The sequence below is a fragment of the Xenopus tropicalis genome, chromosome 7 (genome assembly GCF_000004195.4).
Source record: "Xenopus tropicalis strain Nigerian chromosome 7, UCB_Xtro_10.0, whole genome shotgun sequence".
NCBI classification, from domain to species: Eukaryota; Metazoa; Chordata; class Amphibia; order Anura; family Pipidae; genus Xenopus; species Xenopus tropicalis.
Genome location: NC_030683.2, coordinates 105,715,841 through 105,736,507, shown reverse-complemented (window position 1 = coordinate 105,736,507; position 20,667 = coordinate 105,715,841). Strand labels below are relative to the sequence as shown.

At 39.2% G+C, this 20,667-nt stretch overlaps 1 protein-coding gene across 1 annotated transcript in view; it reads left to right on the top strand.

Moving 5' to 3' along the window:
- The window catches only part of LOC100493724 (C-Jun-amino-terminal kinase-interacting protein 4), a 52,154-nt gene extending 32,333 nt beyond the window's left edge, over positions 1–19,821 (top strand). The window contains exons 14-28 of the mRNA XM_002939963.5: positions 4,559–4,612; positions 4,767–4,952; positions 5,605–5,734; positions 5,832–5,924; positions 6,106–6,162; positions 7,964–8,111; positions 9,119–9,218; positions 10,016–10,096; positions 10,634–10,701; positions 10,784–10,932; positions 12,409–12,580; positions 14,062–14,175; positions 14,275–14,409; positions 14,865–14,966; positions 18,257–19,821. Of these exons, the coding sequence (XP_002940009.2) occupies positions 4,559–4,612; positions 4,767–4,952; positions 5,605–5,734; positions 5,832–5,924; positions 6,106–6,162; positions 7,964–8,111; positions 9,119–9,218; positions 10,016–10,096; positions 10,634–10,701; positions 10,784–10,932; positions 12,409–12,580; positions 14,062–14,175; positions 14,275–14,409; positions 14,865–14,966; positions 18,257–18,366 (1,699 nt within the window). The 3' untranslated portion in view covers positions 18,367–19,821. The remainder of the gene's footprint in view (positions 1–4,558; positions 4,613–4,766; positions 4,953–5,604; positions 5,735–5,831; positions 5,925–6,105; positions 6,163–7,963; positions 8,112–9,118; positions 9,219–10,015; positions 10,097–10,633; positions 10,702–10,783; positions 10,933–12,408; positions 12,581–14,061; positions 14,176–14,274; positions 14,410–14,864; positions 14,967–18,256) is intronic.
- The last annotated feature ends 846 nt before the right edge of the window (positions 19,822–20,667 follow it).

Below are 20,667 nucleotides of genomic sequence, written 5' to 3'. Positions count from 1 at the left end.
ATTTTATAGTGGATAACTGGAGCCTGTGGAATTCTTGACTTAGAGTTGATTTGCATTTGTTATTTTATATAAATCTGTTGGGAGGTGTTCCCACTTATAGCATTAAAAGAAATGTTCATGTGAGCACAGCCTGTGCTCCTTAAATATTCAATGATACCGACACCCTAATAAAATATTCTACTGACCACCCCAACACTCACGGTAGCAAAATAGAAATAATAATCCATAGGGTAGGCACTCACGATTTTCAAAGTTAAACTTGCCTGGGTGCAGTCCTCATGTATATGTACAAAAATCTTTTGAAAGTAGGCCGCTCCACACAGGACTTATGGTGAACAAAAAAATGTATTTGTAGAATATAACAATTACTGACGTTTTGCCTGGCGTTCCAGCCTTTCTCAAAGTTACAAAGTGCAGTGAACCTAAATACATCAAGTGGCGGGAAAAAAAGACTGTGATGTGGGCGTGACGTGGTAAATGACTGACAAGCGAGACTCAACATTACAAAAAGACAAAATCAAACGAAAAATAACGGATAAAGTTTAAAAATAAAAAATCAGAGTTACATGTATTAAACCCTAAGGCCTAATCAATATGTAGGTACAGTGGAGGAAATAATTATTTGACCCCTCACTGATTTTGTAAGTTTGTCCAATGACAAAGAAATGAAATGTCTCAGAACAGTATCATTTCAATGGTAGGTTTATTTTAACAGTGGCAGATAGCACATCAAAAGGAAAATCGAAAAAATAACTTTAAATAAAAGATAGCAACTGATTTGCATTTCATTGAGTGAAATAAGTTTTTGAACCCCTACCAACCATTAAGAGTTCTGGCTCCCACAGAGTGGTTAGACACTTCTACTCAATTAGTCAACCTCATTAAGGACACCTGTCTTAACTAGTCACCTGTATAAAAGACACCTGTCCACAGAATCAATCAATCAAGCAGACTCCAAACTCTCCAACATGGGAAAGACCAAAGAGCTGTCCAAGGATGTCAGAGACACAATTGTAGACCTGCACAAGGCTGGAATGGGCTACAAAACCATTAGCAAGAAGCTGGGAGAGAAGGTGACAACTGTTGGTGCGATTGTTCGAAAATGGAAGGAGCACAAAATGACCATCAATCGACCTCGCTCTGGGGCTCCACGCAAGATCTCACCTCGTGGGGTGTCAATGATTCTGAGAAAGGTGAAAAAGCATCCTAGAACTACACGGGAGGAGTTAGTTAATGACCTCAAATTAGCAGGGACCACAGTCACCAAGAAAACCATTGGAAACACATTACACCGCAATGGATTAAAATCCTGCAGGGCTCGCAAGGTCCCCCTGCTCAAGAAGGCACATGTGCAGGCCCGTCTGAAGTTTGCCAATGAACACCTGAATGATTCTGTGAGTGACTGGGAGAAGGTGCTGTGGTCTGATGAGACCAAAATAGAGCTCTTTGGCATTAACTCAACTCGCTGTGTTTGGAGGAAGAAAAATGCTGCCTATGACCCCCAAAACACCATCCCCACCATCAAGCATGGGGGTGGAAACATTTTGCTTTGGGGGTGTTTTTCTGCTAAGGGCACAGGACAACTTATTCGCATTAACGGGAAAATGGACGGAGCCATGTATCGTGAAATCCTGAACGACAACCTCCTTCCCTCTGCCAGGAAACTGAAAATGGGTCGTGGATGGGTGTTCCAGCACGACAATGACCCAAAACATACAGCAAAGGCAACAAAGGAGTGGCTCAAGAAGAAGCACATTAAGGTCATGGAGTGGCCTAGTCAGTCTCCGGACCTTAATCCAATAGAAAACCTATGGAGGGAGCTCAAGCTCAGAGTTGCACAGAGACAGCCTCGAAACCTTAGGGATTTAGAGATGATCTGCAAAGAGGAGTGGGACCAACATTCCTCCTAAAATGTGCGCAAACTTGGTCATCAATTACAAGAAACGTTTGACCTCTGTGCTTGCAAACAAGGGTTTTTCCACTAAGTATTAAGTCTTTTATTGTTAGAGGGTTGAAAAACTTATTTCACTCAATGAAATGCAAATCAGTTGCTATCTTTTATTTAAAGTTATTTTTTCGATTTTCCTTTTGATGTGCTATCTGCCACTGTTAAAATAAACCTACCATTGAAATGATACTGTTCTGAGACATTTCATTTCTTTGTCATTGGACAAACTTACAAAATCAGTGAGGGGTCAAATAATTATTTCCTCCACTGTACATAATTTTACATGTGACACAGATGTCAGAGGTAAGTAAAGTGTCTCATCATAATTAAACACATTTACGTGTCATTTCTTGTTGCGTGTTTTTTATTATGATGAGACACTTTACTTACCTCTGACAACTGTGTCACATGTAAAATTATGTACCTACATATTGATTAGGCCTTAGGGTTTAATACATGTAACTCTGATTTTTTATTTTTAAACTTTATCCGTTATTTTTCGTTTGATTTTGTCCTTTTGTAATGTTGAGTCTCACTTCTCAGTCATTTACCACGTCACGCCCACATCACAGTCTTTGTTTCCCGCCACTTGATGTATTTAGGTTCACTGCACTTGTAGATTTGTAACTTTGAGAAAGGCTGGAACGCCAGCCGAAACGTCAGCAATGGTTATATTCTACAGATAAATTTTTTTGTTCACCATAAGTCCTGCGGGTCGGCACTCACAACAAATAAGCCTGGGTGCAGTGCTCAAGAACGTAGATAATTAATCAAAAAATGGGCCTCTTCACACAGGTCTTATCACGAAGTTTAGTAGTTTATTAGATAAAGTTCTTTGCTATTTATCTAATAAACTATTAAACTTTGTGATAAGACCTGTGTGAAGCAGCCCATTTTTTGATTGATTATATATATATATATATAAAATCAATCTCAAACTGTGGGGGCAACAATGCCAACTACAGCAACCTTGTGCTGAAATCAAAAATCTCTTCTAGGTAGCTGAAGGTCAACTTAAAGCTAAGCTGCTATATTTTAATTCCTATACTAGGGCAGGTTTGGTATGCCCTATGCTCCTTAAGTTAGTGCCATTTATCCCCAAGCAATGTAACTTATCTTTAAGGTTCCATTGGCACAGCCCTGCCCTCGGGGATGCTCATTGGCCTTACATGGCATAGTGCTAAGAGCTGCATATGATGCAGTGTGTGCGTGCATAGGAACAATGTAATAGATAGTGTAATGTTTGAAAATGAAAATGACCATTTTTTCCCATTTCTTCTCCAGTATTTACAGTTTTCATCTATTATTTACCTAAGTATGGTATAAATAATACATATTTTCAAGTTTTTCCGCTATTTTTTTTTTTTGTAACTTATATTTTTATTTATTTTTTTCCAATAACAAAAGCAAGGACAGAGAAATACAAGGTTATATTATACAGAGGCATATTAGTTATCATGAAGCAATGAACTAATGGAGTTATTGTACCAGTGATAAGTCTTAATTGCTGTGTCTGCTTTTTCTGCAAGAGGATAACCAACAATAAGATAGATTCAAAAGGGAGGGTAGAAAAAAAAAGTTAAGGCTAAGGGTACAGATAACTGAAGGATGCATGTTATAAGCCTGGGATGGCTGTTAGGTTATTAGTCATTGGGTAATCTATATTGGCAGTAAGTCTGCTACTGGGGGGGGATATAGGCGGGTGGGCGGGTGTCCCTTGTGAAGCTTAATGAAGCTAGGTGGCCAGGCCATTTAGTTCCCAAATGTCCCAGATTTTGAGGTGTTGAGGGGTGTTGTTGTGTAGAGTGGCAATTCCGTATTCAAATTTCCTGTTGGAGTTCACTCGGTTGATTATTTCAGTCATGGAGGGTGCAATTGGTGATTTCCATTTGGCTGCAATGGCCAATCTGGTTGCGGTAAGTATCTGGTTGATTAATGCTTGGCCACACTTAAAATTTTTTTACTATTTTGATCTCTCTTATCTTTATTACGGATGTCTGGGGGATATGATTAATCTTTAAAGCATGAGCGACACATGCAAAGAGTTCAACATTTCAATACAGTTTGAGTACAAGATACTAATCAGTGCACATGCCTTTGTTTTCTTAGCCTTCATTACAAGGAATAACTGCAACGAAAATGCAGCAAGGTGGCGCATTAGTTAGCATTGCTGCATTGCAGATAAGGGTCCCTGTCTTATGTATGTTCTCCAGAGAGGAAGATTAATCAAAGTGTGAAATTAGATTCCTATGGGATTTTAAGAGGCATATTTATCAAATGGTACTGTGGTGAGCTCTAATTTTATACTTTGAAAAATCTACACCCGTGGTAGGTTCATTGGCTTCTGCTGACCCCAGTTTGTTGTGTGAATGTCAGATGACTCAGCCATCTTTGCTGAGTGGTCTGTAACATGGCAGTGCTATATAAATAAAGAATAATGTTACTTTTTAATCCATGATATTTGTGTAGTGTGTATAGAAATAATGTCAGTTGCTGCTATAGTAAAATAATAGTTTTAATTGTACCTCCATTATGGCAGTATAAAATAGATGTTATAATAATATCTTGGCTAAATGCAGTAATATATATTTATTTTTTCCTTAAATCCAGTGCTTCAAAAGATGTCCAAGCTGTACAAATGAAAAAATCTTCCTTCTGGAAAGTGTAAGTGTATTACTCCTCTCTCAGGACTGACTCCTAAAAGCAAATAAATTTGTATACTTTATTGCCTTTCCTCACAGTAGAAATAGATTAACATTTATAAATATAGTGAGTGCTTTTCTGTCATTAACCCATAATTCTTTTTCCATATATTCAGCTTCGACAGATTATTCAGCTCCTCCGGCGGACCACAAGGAAAAGTTGTGGGACCAGCAACAACATCTGGTCCTGCTTCAGATAGGGTTCAGCCTGCTTCTGCTGTAATGTACAAAGAGGGTCGGGGAAGCTACAATGTCCAGAGCCAGTCTTTAAGTTTTCATGCACGCAGTACCTCACATACAGAGTGAGTAGAACCACAGTAGTACTTCTGCTGATCTGAAAAGTGCACACATATAGGGATTTGGTGTACATGTAGTATGCATCTCTACTGGTTGGGGGCGGATGCATAGAGTCTGCAGTTCAGCCCCCCGAGGACCTATCTGATCAAATATACACATATAGATTATATTTAAAGAGGATTAAAAAGGTATAGTCACTGGGAGGTGCCAAAATATTAGTCCCAGCCCCAAGATTGTAACAGTTTACTTGAGACCCGGGTTCGGTTCTTCGGTTCTCCTTTTGCACGAACCAAGGGTAATACTGTAAAACTGCCTGCCACCATGGCTCTGAATTTTTTCTACGTTTTGGTGCAGCCGCACATGCACAGTAGAATGAAAGCTGGACTTTGAAGCAAAAATTTGGCTTTTTGCTTTACTGTGCATTGCCCTGGGGCCACAACAAAGATCCAAGAAGTGGAAAAAGATTGCGATGTAGGGGGTCTCTAATTTTCATCTCTGTTAATTTTGCCCTGCCTGATTACTCATAGCAAACTACCAACAGTTGTGTTATCTGCTCTAGTGCATTACCTTAATAAAGTATCAGATGGGCAAAATGTGTTTCTATATATCCTTGTTTACTAAAAGACATCCTCGTCTCTTCCCATATTTCCTTCACAGTTGCGCCGATGGAGTTTCAGCTAGAGGGAAAAAGTATAAGCTTTATCGGCAAATTCGTTCTCACATCTGGAGTGAGCATGGAAAAGCTCAGCTTTATGGCTGGAGCCTGCCTCCTGCAGTGGGCAAAAAGGTGTGTTTTTAAGGATGACTAGATAGACAGACAGATAGATAGATGGTAGATATGCACTTTGTTTTCATGTGGTGATGCCACTATGTCTTTGTTTTAGAGTGATCCTCAAGGAACAGATGAAAATGAAATGAAAGGTTTCCCTGTGTTAGTGCAGCTTCGCCTGCTGGACCAGAAGGATCCAAGCACTAAAGTGGGTATATATGTACATAGTAACCTATGTTAAATGCCACACAACAAGGCTTTTAGATTGTGAAGTTTCCTCCTTCTCTTTAGCTTCTGTTCTTTATACCTCTAATTGATTCCTGTCCACTATATTCATATAAACATTTCATATGTATTTTGTTTCATCTTTCTAAAATTGTTTCATGCAGCTCTGGTGTGCGACTGGAATAGATCCTTTGTGTGCCTCAAGCGCAGCAAACAAAAATGTAAGTTGCCTATAAAGAACCTAAATAAAGTTGTATTTCAGTTCCTTGGTACCGTTTTTATTGGCATTCCTTGGTATTTCATTATGATTCCTATACAGGATTTTATGAGTAGCTACAGATTGTTAAAGATGCCTTAACAAGACTTCTGTCTGTTGGCTTGGGTGGATGGCCTGTCATTCTGCCTTTTAATTTTAACCCTGCTGCCCTAGATGAAACAAAAATGGTAAATCTAATGATTTTTAGAAGCATATCATTGTTGGCATACCACTATTTAAACAAAACAATAACAAAAGAGATGATTCTCAAATCATGTTGTCTATTAAAGCATAAGTACTAATAATGTGCAAATAGGCCCTAGAAAAACTTAACTTCATTTTCTCTGAAGAGTAACATAATAAGAATTCCTTTTCCCCACAATCATAATTAACCCAGTTGGCAAAAATGAACAGCAGGTGGTGCTGTTTTTTCAAATTCTTTATTTTAGCAATTTACTAAAAAACAAATGTAAATTGCAAAAGTGTTGAGCATTTTTACATTAATTTGTTTGTTTCAATGGTTTACGTTTCCTTTAAACTATGACTTTATCCATCCTTAATCCCAGGAATAATTCAAATGAAAATTAAAATTTCGATTGAAATCCAGATTCCTATTTTTATTAACACATCCATAACCATTATAAAGGCATTTATAATACCAGCTGTCAATCATATGTTGCCTGCCCCTGCTCCATACCTTATGCATAGAGGCATTTCCATTCAGCACTTCCTAAATATCACTGCATTCCTCACTTCCTCCCTCCCTCCTCACCATCTAATTGTGTAGCCAGTGCTTGGGCATGGTTATCAGGTCCCATATTTTGGCACATAAACAAGATTTTGGAATGATGTTAATAACAGTGGCCACAAAATGGTGCCTGCCTGCTTGCTGTAATTGTGTAATTCGAAGACTGAAGGACACCAAATTTAAACAATTTATATAGCTTGACAAACACAATAGAAAATAATTTAAAATAATTTTTAGGGTGGTAGAATTCACTACTGGAGACAAATACTGCTAAATGGGCAGGCATAATGCTAAAAGGACACTAGCTGCTCTAAAGATGGTCCAATGTATAAGGGTAATTTCCTGCCCCTTTGCAATAGTGCATGTGTGAAATATGCCTTGGTCTTTATGTATTTTTACTTCCAGCAAAGTCCTTAATTTGTTACATTTAACATGGGTTTTATGGGTGCAGCACTGCCATTAATGTATTAGAGTGTGCATGTGTGGGATGCAATTACAGTATGTGCTCATTGAATTTCTTGGAAAAAACTGCAAGATTCCAATTTTTAACCCAGCATTTTTGTATTTGATTCTGCTACCATATAAATGTGCCAGGTTTTAGCATGGCATAGATTATATGCTGTACATTAAAGGGCTTTCCACCTTTCAGTTAGCTTTTGGTATGATGTAGAGAGTAATACTCTGAGACAATTTGCAGTAGGTCTTTATTTTTTATTTGTAGTTTTTTAGTTATTTTACTTTTTGTTCAGTATCTCTCCAATTTGCTATCTGGTTGCACAGAACCAACTTAAATTAGCAACCAAGTTACAATGGTTGCTAAGTGAGTGGTTTGAATGAGAGGCTGATATTTGAACAGGAGTTGAAAATTAAGGTATACAAAGTAACAATAACAATAAAATTGTAGCCTTGCAGAACAAGAGTACGCGTCACTGTGTTGCAGGGGTGCTGCATGTTGCCCTTTCCTGGTTTAGAGTAGTGCCAAAGAATTCTCATGCTTTATGTCTTCTCTTTATAACAGAGTGAGCACGTGCCCAGCTTAGTGTGGATCTGCTCAGGTACCCACTCTGCCAGTGAGATGATGGTGATCGATGCCAGCTCTGGGAATCATGTCATGGACCAGTTTGTCATTCCCAATAATCATGTACTGTGTGTCACCAGTGTGCCAGGTACTCATATTCTTTATCAAAGTGTCTCTGTGCTTTTAAATGTTTATTGATGGCCTGTCCTGTTCAGACAGAAGTACACATTCTTCATTTCTGACTATTATTGTATTAACATTTGGAGGTTTTTTAACACACTGCCTTGTATCCCACGGGATTGCAATTGGTCTCTACAGAGAGAATATTGGATCTACATATGCTTCTTCTCTTGATCGGAAACATTGAGAAGCTTATTGGCACAGGCTATAGAAAAACACAACCAGAATGGGATTAAATGAGGAGAAAAAATGCTTTATTCTGGGGAATATTTTAGGATTTATTTATTTATTTTTATTTTTTTTAAAAGTGTGTCCCACTTTGCCAGAAATTGTAACCCCCTCTGAATTCCATAAACCACACATCCAATAGCCAAGACTGCAAATGGCAGCAATCTAACTATGTTTAAAGGTGGCCATACACGAGGCGATTTCGCTCGTTGTGCGATGAACGATTATATCGACAAACGATCGTATGGCGATCGAGTTCCCATACGATATGCCATCCACGGGCAACGATAATTCGGGAAAGATTTTGTCGCATCATTATCGTAAAATACGTACGATCGTACATCTACGTACGATCGAATGTCGTTGACTTCCGCTGCTGGCAATCGTGACATGCGCAGAGAACAATTGTTGAAAGACAAATGTCTGACACTCACACCAACTGGCAGATTTTATCGTTAAACAACCAAAATTTTTAAACCTGGCCGATCGATTTTGGGGACGATAATGTCGGCTCGTTTAGTGGGCCGACGATCGTTCGTACACCACCAACTATACGATAACTTAACGATAGCATCGGATCGTTCGGGAATCGGTCGTTTGTAAGTAAAAAATCGGTCCGTGTATGGCCACCTTTAGTCCCATTTGAGATGTTTGTGTTATGAGGTGTATATAAATTCTGTATGTGGAGGAACATATTCAGAAGCCACTGTGGCACATATATCTGACTACTGCCCCTGTGGTTTACAGCTTACAGACTGGATGATTTGGATACACAACAAACTGAAGAAGAAGGCTGTTACCTAAGTAGCAAGGAAGCCACTGTTTGGCTTGGAACACAGGAAGGAAGGTAAGCAAACTTTATTGAAGCCACCAGAACAGTCAGTTTCAAGTCAATCCAAATATAGAGGAGAGCACCATAAAGCAGAATTCTGCTAAATGCTATTTATAAAAATTGAAACTAGGTATGCTGCTAGACTTTAGAGTCACTCAAGATACAGTGTAGGTGTAATAACTGAATTGGCAGTTACAGAGATAAATTGTTAAGAATATTTTTTATAAACCTGGGCTAATTACCTCTAGCCTGGCTGTAGTATGCTTTAGTACTCACTTGAGCGCTAAAATATAGTTGTGGGCTGCAACATGGGTTCTTAACTAGGAAAATCAATAACTACCAGGTTAGGTCAAGGCTAAAAAATGATGTTATAATGTTATGTGTCTCTCATCCTGTTATATACGTATACCTATCTAAGCATGTATAATTATGCTGGTCACTTCTTTCATCTCAAGATACTTTCCTGAACCTCCTGTTCTCCAACCAAAATGCTTTCCATTTGCATTTATAAGACACCCCTAGATATAATTGGGTGTGCAGTTGTACCGAGGTCCGATGCCTCAGTGCAGTTATCTGCAAGATTACACTTTGGTTTTTGTGTTGGAGAAGGACCTGTGCGCAAATTTTGCACCTTGGCCTGTGGGGCTGTAGCTGCACCACTGCCTAAAAAGCATGTATTTTTAAGGAATCCATTATTTCCAACCCTCCAATTAGGATTCTGCTGTATCACCGCCATATTTGCCTTTTTATTTACTGAAACTGGCACTTGTTTTCCTTGCCCGTATTATTGAAAGGTTTTCTTTCTCCTTTAGCTTGTTTCTACATTCTGCACATTCATGTTGGCGAAACTGTATTCAGAAGACACAGCTTAAAGATGCTATCTATAGTATTACGTAAGTATTTTGTCATATCTTCAATTGTATTTAATGGGGTGGATATTTGAAGGGGCTGGTCATGGGCTGTTATAATTTATTTGGGAGATAATGTACCAGCTATTATAAATATAAAGCTATTAGAAGTCACATAACCATATAAAATCACAAGGTTGCAGGCTGGGTGCATTTATACATTGGCAGTTTTTGTGCAGCTATTGCAGTCGCATTACAGAACAGGAGGTAGAGATTATGAGAAGTTTTCTGAACAAAATTGCAACTGAGGAAGCCTTGGATGGAGGAAATATCCTGGCCATTAGGGCCTTAGATGCATCTATATATTTGTAGGCAATTTAGGTATTAGCTGTACTGCAAAAAATAGTGATTGGTCTGTTTAGGTCAGTTACATAAAGTAGCAAAAGGAGGACTTAATTAGGAGTAGTGTAGTTTTTCGGGGATAATGTGTTCTGTTGCTCAAACAAAATGCTTTTATTCTCATATACACCATGTATTTCTTGGTTTGCCCAGCTAATCACATCTCTTATTTTAATCCATCAGGTATGCTAGCAACCGTGTTATTGCTAGCTTGGGAGACGGGACACTTGCAATATTCAGTCGAAATGCCGGTACGTTCATTTCAGACATAAATACCCTTTAAGTAATTCCTGGAATTGCCTATGATACAATGGTCATTTGTTGCTCTGTCAGATAGGAAATGGGATTTGGAAAACCCCAAAGTTGTGGACTTCGGAAGACCTCAGCAATCTATCCGCTGTTGTGCAGCTGTACAGAATGAAGTCTGGTGCGGTTACAGGAACAGAATCTATGTTGTAGACCCACGGACGGCTAAGATCAAGGTGAATACAGTGAGCAGGCATTGTAAAGAGGACACCATGCAGTTGTTCTGCGTTACAGAGCTGTTGGTGAATGTAACAATTTATGTTTATATTAGTGCATATTCAGACATAAATCTAATCTTCCATGTGGCTTTTTTTTTTGTAATTCTCTGTGGTCTGCACCCTTTTGAGTAAAGTCTGACAGGCATGGCATCCACCTGTCAGCACTCATATGGGTAGGTTATGGTCTGAAAATGCACATTTTTGTTTTCAATTCAAAATCCACCCTGTGTCTGCACCTGAAAAAGGCTCGGATTCAGCACCAAACTGGGTGCAGAGTGGAATGTTGTTTTCTCCTCTGGCAGTACCCTAAGATACAAATCCTTACTTTAAATATTGCTTTGCTCGCTTGTTATTCATGCATTTGGTTTCTATTTATAATATGCAGAGCCTACCTTTAATTACCCATTTCTTTTCTCACTTAATCAAGCATAGCTAATCAAGCATTTTGTTTTTTTGGAATACGTTTATACAATAAGTAATTAGCCATGTTTAATAACCCATGTAAAGTAAAAGAAAAAGACTATTTTCAATCAAGGCTTAAAAAGTCTGTTAACAGCAGGGGGCGCACTACTCAGGAAATATTTACAGCCTCTAACCATTCCCAGACAGCTTTAAATTCTGTGTTGGTTCAAGGCCTGCAACACTACAGTCTGTTTACAAGTAATTTTTTTTTTTTTCGAATGGCTGGATTTTGTTTTTAATTATAAAAACAAAACTCTCTCTGCATATTCAGACACTTTTGAACTCGCTACTACAGGCATACAGCCAAAAGTGCTTTGGAAGAAGATAATAACACATGAAACAGGAGTAACAAGAGTCTCACTGTTCTCCACAGTGCCATAGTCTGGGACCCATTACGGCCTGAGACCCTATAGGCTACAGTTTATGTGGCGTTCAATGCCATAACTTCACTACATCATTTCATATCAATTATAGCTTCATATGCCAATTGTGAATAAACAAGCAGAAATATAAAATAATTTTTTGGTTTGTTTATTTAAAATGTGGTAAACATTTTACATTTTCCAATAATTTCTGTGCCTTACTGACTGTCTCCCTCCCCCACGCATCATACTGAGGACCCTCCTTCCTCTTTATTGGGTGTAACCCCACAGATGGCCTGTTGGCCATATTCTGTACCCCACAGTAAGCTTTCAGTCTCTAATAAACATTTCTCTTTCCCTGTAAATGATTTTTGTCTCCTTATATAAAATGTTCCAATATACAGTAGAGGCAAGAATTACGCATAAACGTAAAATGCATCTGTAAGACACAGTGGGATAATGTGGACTGCTAGTTGGACAATATAGAGGAAGGAAGGCCCACTGAGACTAGAACCCACCAGGCATGCCAGTCCAACCCTGCTTTCTTTGAGCTTTCATTTTTTACATTAAGTTCATAAAAACTCAGTTCCTGTCTTATTTTGCTTGTTAGAAATGGTTTGAAGCCACCCCTCGCACAGAGAGCCAGGTACGACACTTGGCAGCAGCAAGGGAAGGTGTATGGGTTTCTGTTCGACTGGATTCCATTTTGCGCCTTTTCGACGCACAGACAGGGCAGCCGTTACAGGAACTGGAATTGGAGCCTTTCATTCATAAGATGCTGGGTGAGTAAACCTGCTAGTGCAGTACAGGGTGTTTGCCTTCCCCATTTCTCGCTGACAGATAAACTGCTTCAGTCATTAACATTGTTCAGATTTGCCACAATTCACATTCCAAACATTAAAGTCCCTAAGAGGATTTCCTACCTAGTTGTTACTGCTCCATGTGTGTTTAAGTTGGATCATGGCCATGTATTCAGAGCAGATCTGTTCATCTGCGTTATCATTACAAAATCACTTATTTTGCAGTAAAAGTGTTCAGGGCTTTCATTCTTTTGTCACTATAATATGCCCATCTTGCCATTTGGCTTTAAAGTAGAAGATTCATTTTAATGGAATATAGAGTGTGACCTTAAGTATCACATGCGTCAGGCCAGCAGTCATCATTGAAAGAGTTTTAGTTTATGCATTAAAAAATATAGTTTCCACTTTAAAAAGGGCAGCTAAGGGCACAACACAAGTATGGGTCATTGTTTGTGTTGAGGTATGACTTCTTAGAGACAGCAGTGGAGTCAATTACAATGACCTGGGGCGGAAGTGCAAGTGCACTAAGCAGAGCAAAGGCATTTCTGCTCCTGGTCTAGCTGCACTCTACACCTAGTGCCCAATGCAAAAACCCAGCCCTGTACTTTCCACCTGCCATAGAGCAGGCCATTTCGGCCTGTGCCTGCTACCTCTCTCTAAATGCGCACATCTAAATAACGCCTACATGCTTCTTATCCCTCATGGGCTTATCCCAGCACTGTATTCATAGGTTCTGCTTCAAAAATGGAGTGCAGAAATCTGCAGCAAAAAAAAAGGTGGAATTCTCCCACTTTATGCACTTTGTACCCTGCCTTCCACATTGTAACTGAACACTGTCTGTCTTACCCTCTTGTTTCTCCCCACTTGAGTTTAGTGTTTCTCTGCTGGGGCCAACCTATTCCTCACTCACATGTTTAACAAACATATATAAAAACATGCACCAAAATCCAAATACACTGCAATCTGTGACCTAACTGACCCTCATCTTTTGGATTTCTTGTAACTACATATACCCCCATATAAAAGGCACTAAGTTTGCCCAGGAGCAGTAACCCATAGCATTAAACTGAATAAAAGAACCAGAGCAGGTAAGTTCAGGGTGTTAATGTGGGTGCCTCAGTAATTGGCACTGAAGCAATGCAGTTCTGGTGTCCTGATTGTCAAACCAAACAACAAACTATCATAAAAGTATATATTTGTGCCCCTGTGTCTGTGGGTTTCCTCAGTGTATGATAAAATTGTCCATAGTGTGTGTGAATGTGATATGGACCTTAGATCGTAAGCTCCCCTGGAGAAGTGGCTGATGTGAGTCATGTATAATCTCTTTAAACTGCTGTCAAAACTATTTAAATAAATTATAATAAATAACAAAGAGCTGCAGAGCTATACTAAAAACTAAACGTGCATGCATATCATGGCTAACTTCGAATGTAATGTTGGCTCCATTTATTACCTACTTGTAGGCTCTAGCAGCTTGGGTGTATCTATGGCACAAGTGTCTGCGATGTCGATATTCTGCAATCGGCTTTTTGTTGGAACTACAAGCGGAGTGATCCTTTCTGTCCCATTTTCCAGAGGTAAGATTTCAGCAACCAATCAGCTTCTGCGGCTGCGGGGTCAGAACTTGGGACCTGTAGCAGATACATTTAGTAACTTGGCTGAAATTGTCTTTGCAGAACAGGTGAAACGCTGCACAGAGGAAGATGTAGTGGAGAATGTGCCCCACAGCGGCTTATATTGTTCAATAGAATATGCACAAGTCTGCTTCCACGGTCACAGAGATGCCGTGAAATTTTTTGCATGTGTTCCAGGTATGAATTTAATCATTTTTTAAATGTTGGAAAAACGTTTCAAAATATATATATATTTTTTTTTTTTTTTGCATGTAAAACACAACTTTAAATGGAGATGTTTCATTGGGATGCAGATTTCACATCAACCATATTTTTCTGGCATTGTCCAAAGTATTTGTTGACCAGTCCTTCTAAATTCTTCAGTTCATTAAGAACGATAAACTGGTAAATCTCTGTTTCCATAAGGGGTGAAGAATTTTATTCTGTGTCAAAGCGCTGTTGTACTTTCATTCATACATCAGTCCTGTGATTGGATGGTATAGCTACTAAATCATCCATGTGTTCATGTTATTGGCAAGTGATTGTCTGATACTCTGCCATTTTTATACTTGTAATATTTGTTTTGTTTTTTTTTAATGCTTAGATAAGAGTAATGAAGTGAGTACTAATAATGATAAATATTATTCTTCCAGGTTGCATTAATCCTTCCTCATCAGAAGGAAACTGTAAAAGCATGGAAAACTCCAGCGTGCTGGTCATGAGTGGAGGGGAAGGATATATTAACTTCAAGATAGGTATGTAGGGGAGCGAATTTTCTTGTTTTTGTTTTTGTTTTTTTTTACCTACATGACATTGCAAAATCTTTGTGCATTAATTAAGGGTGTTTTAACTTGGAAACATCTTCCAACATTACACATGTCTGCTGTTAAGTGGGTTCGGAGGAACTTGAACTTCAGAAATTGTTAAAGCAAGAAGGAAAGGGGTGATAAAAATGTTAGGCTTACTCCTGCGAGTATAATGGCTTACCTGATAATGATGTTTTAGTGCTCCTGTTTGCTAAACTGCACTGGCTTGGGGTACTTCTGCATGAGCACCACATTGTCAACTTCTTCAGCTTCTTTCTTCTACTGTGTGATCCTGGTTAGGTGTATATGCTCAGTAGTGTAAAAAGCTGTACTTGGAAGCAAAAAGCTGTCTTTTCCCTAGTACTGCATATGTATTCGTGAAGGTTCCCATTCATCCAGGCCACTGTATATCTCTAGTAATAAGTCAAATCAACTGGACTTGCTGTGTTTTTCTTGAAAATATTTTTACCAGTCCAACTGGCTTTCTCAATTCAGAATGAATGAAAAATTCTAAATTGTAAAAAGCCAGCTGGATGATTAGAAAAAAATGTCTTCAAGAGAAAAACCACAACAAGTGATTTCACTTAATACTACAGATACTGCACATGTGCTCCTGGCCTGGGCCCAAATAGAGGACATGGAGAAGATAATGTTGTGGTGCTTTTATAGTAGAATTCAGGGCCTGTGCAGTTTTCAGCAAAATGTAGCACCAGCCTGTGATATCAGGTTAATGATTATAATCACTGGGGGGTGCCCCCCCAGTAACTATAACTTTCCTTCTCCTAATTGGGTGCTGAGGATTTGAGGTATAGAATTCATGTGAAATTAAGGCAGGTAATTTATAAATTAAATTTATACGTGTCTGTTAAAATGTTGTATACATTTTTTTAATTGATAAAGTCCAAAGGGAGTTGTAAAAAAGCCCAGCTTTTGAAGAACTGCAGCTGTCAGCATCACATACAAGCTGACCTAGCATGCTAAGTGGGGCATGAGTCTGATTACTGGGGTAGGAGAACAGAATCATGGGAAGTGTTGCCCCAACACTGCTAAATAACCAATTTCAAGTTTTTTCTCCTATATTTGCTTTCAGCTGCTGGTCCAACAAATTCCACTCTCCAAACACTGGTACACAAGCTGCTCGCCCAACATTCTGTCTAGAATAGGTCACCACCTACTATTTATTCTCAGTGAAGTGAATGTGCCTAGTGGCCTTTTCTCTGTGGCATTTGTATCTTACAAGGTAACATATCCATAAGGATCTCTAGGTGCAGGCTGTGCTTCTTCACTGGGGATAAGTATTAGGCAGTGGACTATTTCAGGCATAACTGTGATTGAGCACGGGGGTCCCAGTGTTGGGAAGGGGAGTTTGGAGCGAGCAAAAGCCTAAGAGAAATTTATTGATGCACCTCTAACTCTTTCCAAGATTCATTCTTATTAGTGGACATTTATCAAACCAGTAGATCCAAATGGTTGTATGTATATCCACAAATATTAAGTTCTTATGAATTACAACGTAATACAGTGTAAGGATGGAGAGAAAGCCTTCTCTTGGATTGAACTGACTAGAGTTTTATAGGAAATATCCTGTTTATGTTGTTAGAAGGAAACACTGATTAATGGCCATGGCAGATGGGACGTTTTGTCACTCTCTGGAAATCTCCTCTCACACAGGCCACAAATTTCCCAAAAATACTTGTCCACATGCATCTGAATCGGAGCATGTAATACAATTAACTTGTGGCAATCCCGGGTAATCAGGCAAAAATACAGAAGAAGGAAGTCTTTTGGCATGATTACCTGTGATCACCATATTTAAAATGTTTTGAATGCTGCGATTCCAGTGAATCTAGACAGGCAGGTATAAAGCACCCCTGGTTTCACCTCATCTGTTTGTGTCACTTTTCCACATCTTAGTGGAGCCTATATTTAGGGTAAACTTGCAGGTTTTGGCAGAATGAGGAAACTCTGGCAACTTTGTTTGATTCATTTTTTTCATCATCAGAAACATACTGAAGCATTGTAGCCTAATCATGAGTACAGATTAATTGCTGTAAAGCATGACCGCTTACCAGGGGGGCATTAAAGTTGTGGAGACTGTGAATAAAGATACAGTATGCGTTTGTAACTTCCATCCTGTTGTACAGAATGATATATAGTGGCACATTCTCTGTACACCAGGCAAGGGTTTATTTTGGGAAGCATAAAGTTCAAGGAGCTACTCGACCCTTAGTCAGGAGCCTGTAAAGCGCTGGAACTTTGGTTTTGAATACTTATCTATATCAGTAAAATGTAACTGCACCTTATGCTCATTTATTAATGGCATGTACGTTCACTTTATAAAGCACTACATGAATACGCAGCACTGTCCAATGCTAAAGTATAGAAACGTACCCTCAGGGAGGACAAGCATGATAAAAGTAACAACCATAAGGTTAAATATACAGAGATTAAGTGCCATGGGCTAAAGGACACATTAGGGAGGAGGTCCCTGCCGCTGTAGAGCTTGTAAAATATATTTTGCCGTAGCCGACAGACCATAATTAGGAAAGGTTTACATCAGATGTGACTTCTCTTACTTCTGCCAGGGCAGATTTGATTAAACGGCGCCCCGAGGTCGCCCCCTTTCTCTTCCCCCACGCATGCGCATGGCCTCACCACAAATTTGGGCCTGACTTCTGCATCTGAAGCCCCATTCATATACAGTGGTGCCAGGCCTCAGCATTTCAAGTAAAAAGAGCCATAACACCCCTGTACCAGCCCACTAAATAGCGACTGTCTATGGACTCTTACAGCAGCCCCTCTGGCATTTGCCTCAATCCACAGATTGCCAGTCAGGGCCTGCATTGAGGGCTTAATGGTCTGTCGAAAGTTTTGCCCCTACTTGCTGTATACATCCAGTCGGTCAGGTTAGAACCAGCCTTTAAATGATCAAATCAGTCTAAATCTATTGCTCTGTGAGGCTACAATTTTATTGTTACTTTTTTTTTACTTATTTTTCTATTGATGTCCTCTACTATTTACATATCAGTCTCTCATTCAAACCACTCCCTGGTTGTTAAGGTAATTTGAACCCTAGCAACCAGATAGCTGCTGAAACTCCAAACTTGTGAGCTGCTGAACAAAAATGCAAATAAATTAAAAAAAACTACAGATAATGAAAAATTAAGACCAGTTGCAAACAGTCTCAGAATATGCATTTCTCATATTGTTCTCCTTGTTCTTGTTTGCTGTGAATCTAGGGGATGAGACGGGAGACACGGATGAAGGGTATGGGGAGCTATTACTACCAAATCCAAGGCACAGGAGGTCTGAAAGGAGCCATCTCATTGTCTGGCAAATGCAGACCTGACCGCAGAGGAGCAGATATACACTACTGTTAAAACAACCACATACTGAGAACATTGAACTGGAATTCTAAATATCGGTTGGCAGCTAATGGAGGAGGCACTCAGTGTCTCTGTGAGCAGAAAATCTCCTGCTACATTGGTTACAAAGGACTGTGCCTTAATGTAAAGTGAATTTCCTGACATTTCTGAACTTCCTGCAGTTCAGCGCTACCCTAAGAAGAAACCCCGTTCTGGATGCTGTTTATCTCCTGCGTTTGTGTAGATAACATTTATATCTCAGAGAAGAGACTGTCGTGCTGTATTTTGCAGTGTTGCACTTTGAAATGCCTGCATAAGAGCTTGGCCTTGGTCATACATGGGGAATGTCCCCTTTCAGTCCAGTCTCATCCCACTGTGGCTAACATTCAGGCATTTTTGCTGTACCCCAAAGTATATATTTTTAGCGTCCTTTTGTGATATTATCAAGGTCTTATTTCTTTTGTGCCAGGGTTGGTATCCCCTATGGGCATTGCATCTCAACACTGAGGAATTGGCTCGGCTAGTATTGATTAAGAGGATTCTGCATCTGCCCGACACTGAATGAGTTAATTTTCTCTAGATCCTATCAAGATGGAGCAGGGTTTGGGTTAAAGTGGACGGGGTGGGGACGTTCAGTGCTCATTGCTCTGCTGTCTGGTACTGAGGCATCTCTAAATCAGTCAGGGAGGAGCCCATTGTGGCTTGTGTTAGCGTGGGGTGGTGCTATACTCCCGCCTAGCATTGAATGAGTTAAACTTCTCTAGACTCACTAACCATGTTTACAGGTGATAAGAGAAAGTGAAAGATTGTATTTGATCTCAGGGCCCATTTTTCTCTGCCTTAAGCTAAACCAACATATGTCTGTTCCATGACCATTCTGGAAAGGATTGGGACAACGCAGAAGTCAAGAAATACGAATACGAGGTGACTACAGAACTTTTATTATGCCTTTCCTTATAGAATAAATGTGTTTATTCCACTGAGCTCCACAGAGAAATCTATTCTACATGGGATCGTAACCATGATAAAGACACGTAGCGCTTTGTACTAAACTCAAAGCAGTGAGCACAAGCTCTAAAGAGTGTTTCTGCACTTGTGTAGCCTTATGTTGCGATACTACAACTCCCAGCCGCCTGCCTCATTCCTCCATTAATAGATTGAAGGATGCAGGTTTTCCATGGCATTGTGTTTCTACATGTACAATGTGTGCCGTTGTTTATTGTAAAAGTACACTAATTGGTTGTTTGTCAGAAGCCAAAAACTGCAAATTTGAAGCATAAAATATAGAGAGACAAAGTATTCCTGTATATTCTTCAGTATTAAATCTATTCGAAAGGTTGCGCTCTTTTATTCTTTTACTGCATACTTTTTTTTTTTAATTTGACAATTTGTTTTGAACGGTTCTGGTTGCTGTAATTAAATATGACTTATTTAACATATCTTAGGTGTATGATCTGCTTACCCACTTGCTTCATACCGCTGTAATTCTCTGTAGGGCTCATTTATCCCACAAGGGGCAAAGTACAATGAAAGGGCACAAAGCCTATGGCAGGTGTTAAAGGGGGATGCTCGCCTTATAGTAAAATGCTAGTATTATGTAGACCGTGATAATCTGAGACAATTTGCAATTGGTTTTTAATTTTTTCTTATTTGAGTTTTTTCAGTTATTTAGCTTTATGTTCAGCAGGTCTCCAGTTTGGAATTTTAGCATCTGGTTGCTAAGGTCTTGTTTACCTTAGCAACCAGGCAGTGTTTTGAGTAAGAGACTGGAGTATGAATAGGAGATGGCCTGAATAGAAAGATAAGGAATAAAAAGTAACAATAACAATGATATTGTAGCCTCACAGAGCAATAGTTTTTAGCTGTTAGCAGTGACCCCCATTTGAAAGCTAGAAAGAGGAGGAATAGGAAAAAAACTATAAATAATGAGAAACGTTGCTAAGAATATGCCATTCTGTAATATAATACAAGTTAACTCAAAGTGAACTACCCCTTTAAGGTTACATTTTTTGGTGGAATAACTTCCATTCAGCCCGAGGACATTAGCAGGGTTAGGCACTGATGTTGCAGTATGACTTGCAGTATGTGTTCCTATTCTGCATTTCCAGATATCAAATGCTGGTCACTGACCCCAGCAACTAAAAAGCAATTAATTTAGGCAGCTATGGTTTTGTATTTCCTAATCAGGTCCTATTTATTTCCAGTCTCTCATCCAAATCACTGTCTGTTGCTAGGGTTACATGGACCCTAGTAACCAAATAGCTGGTGAAATTCTGAACTGGAGA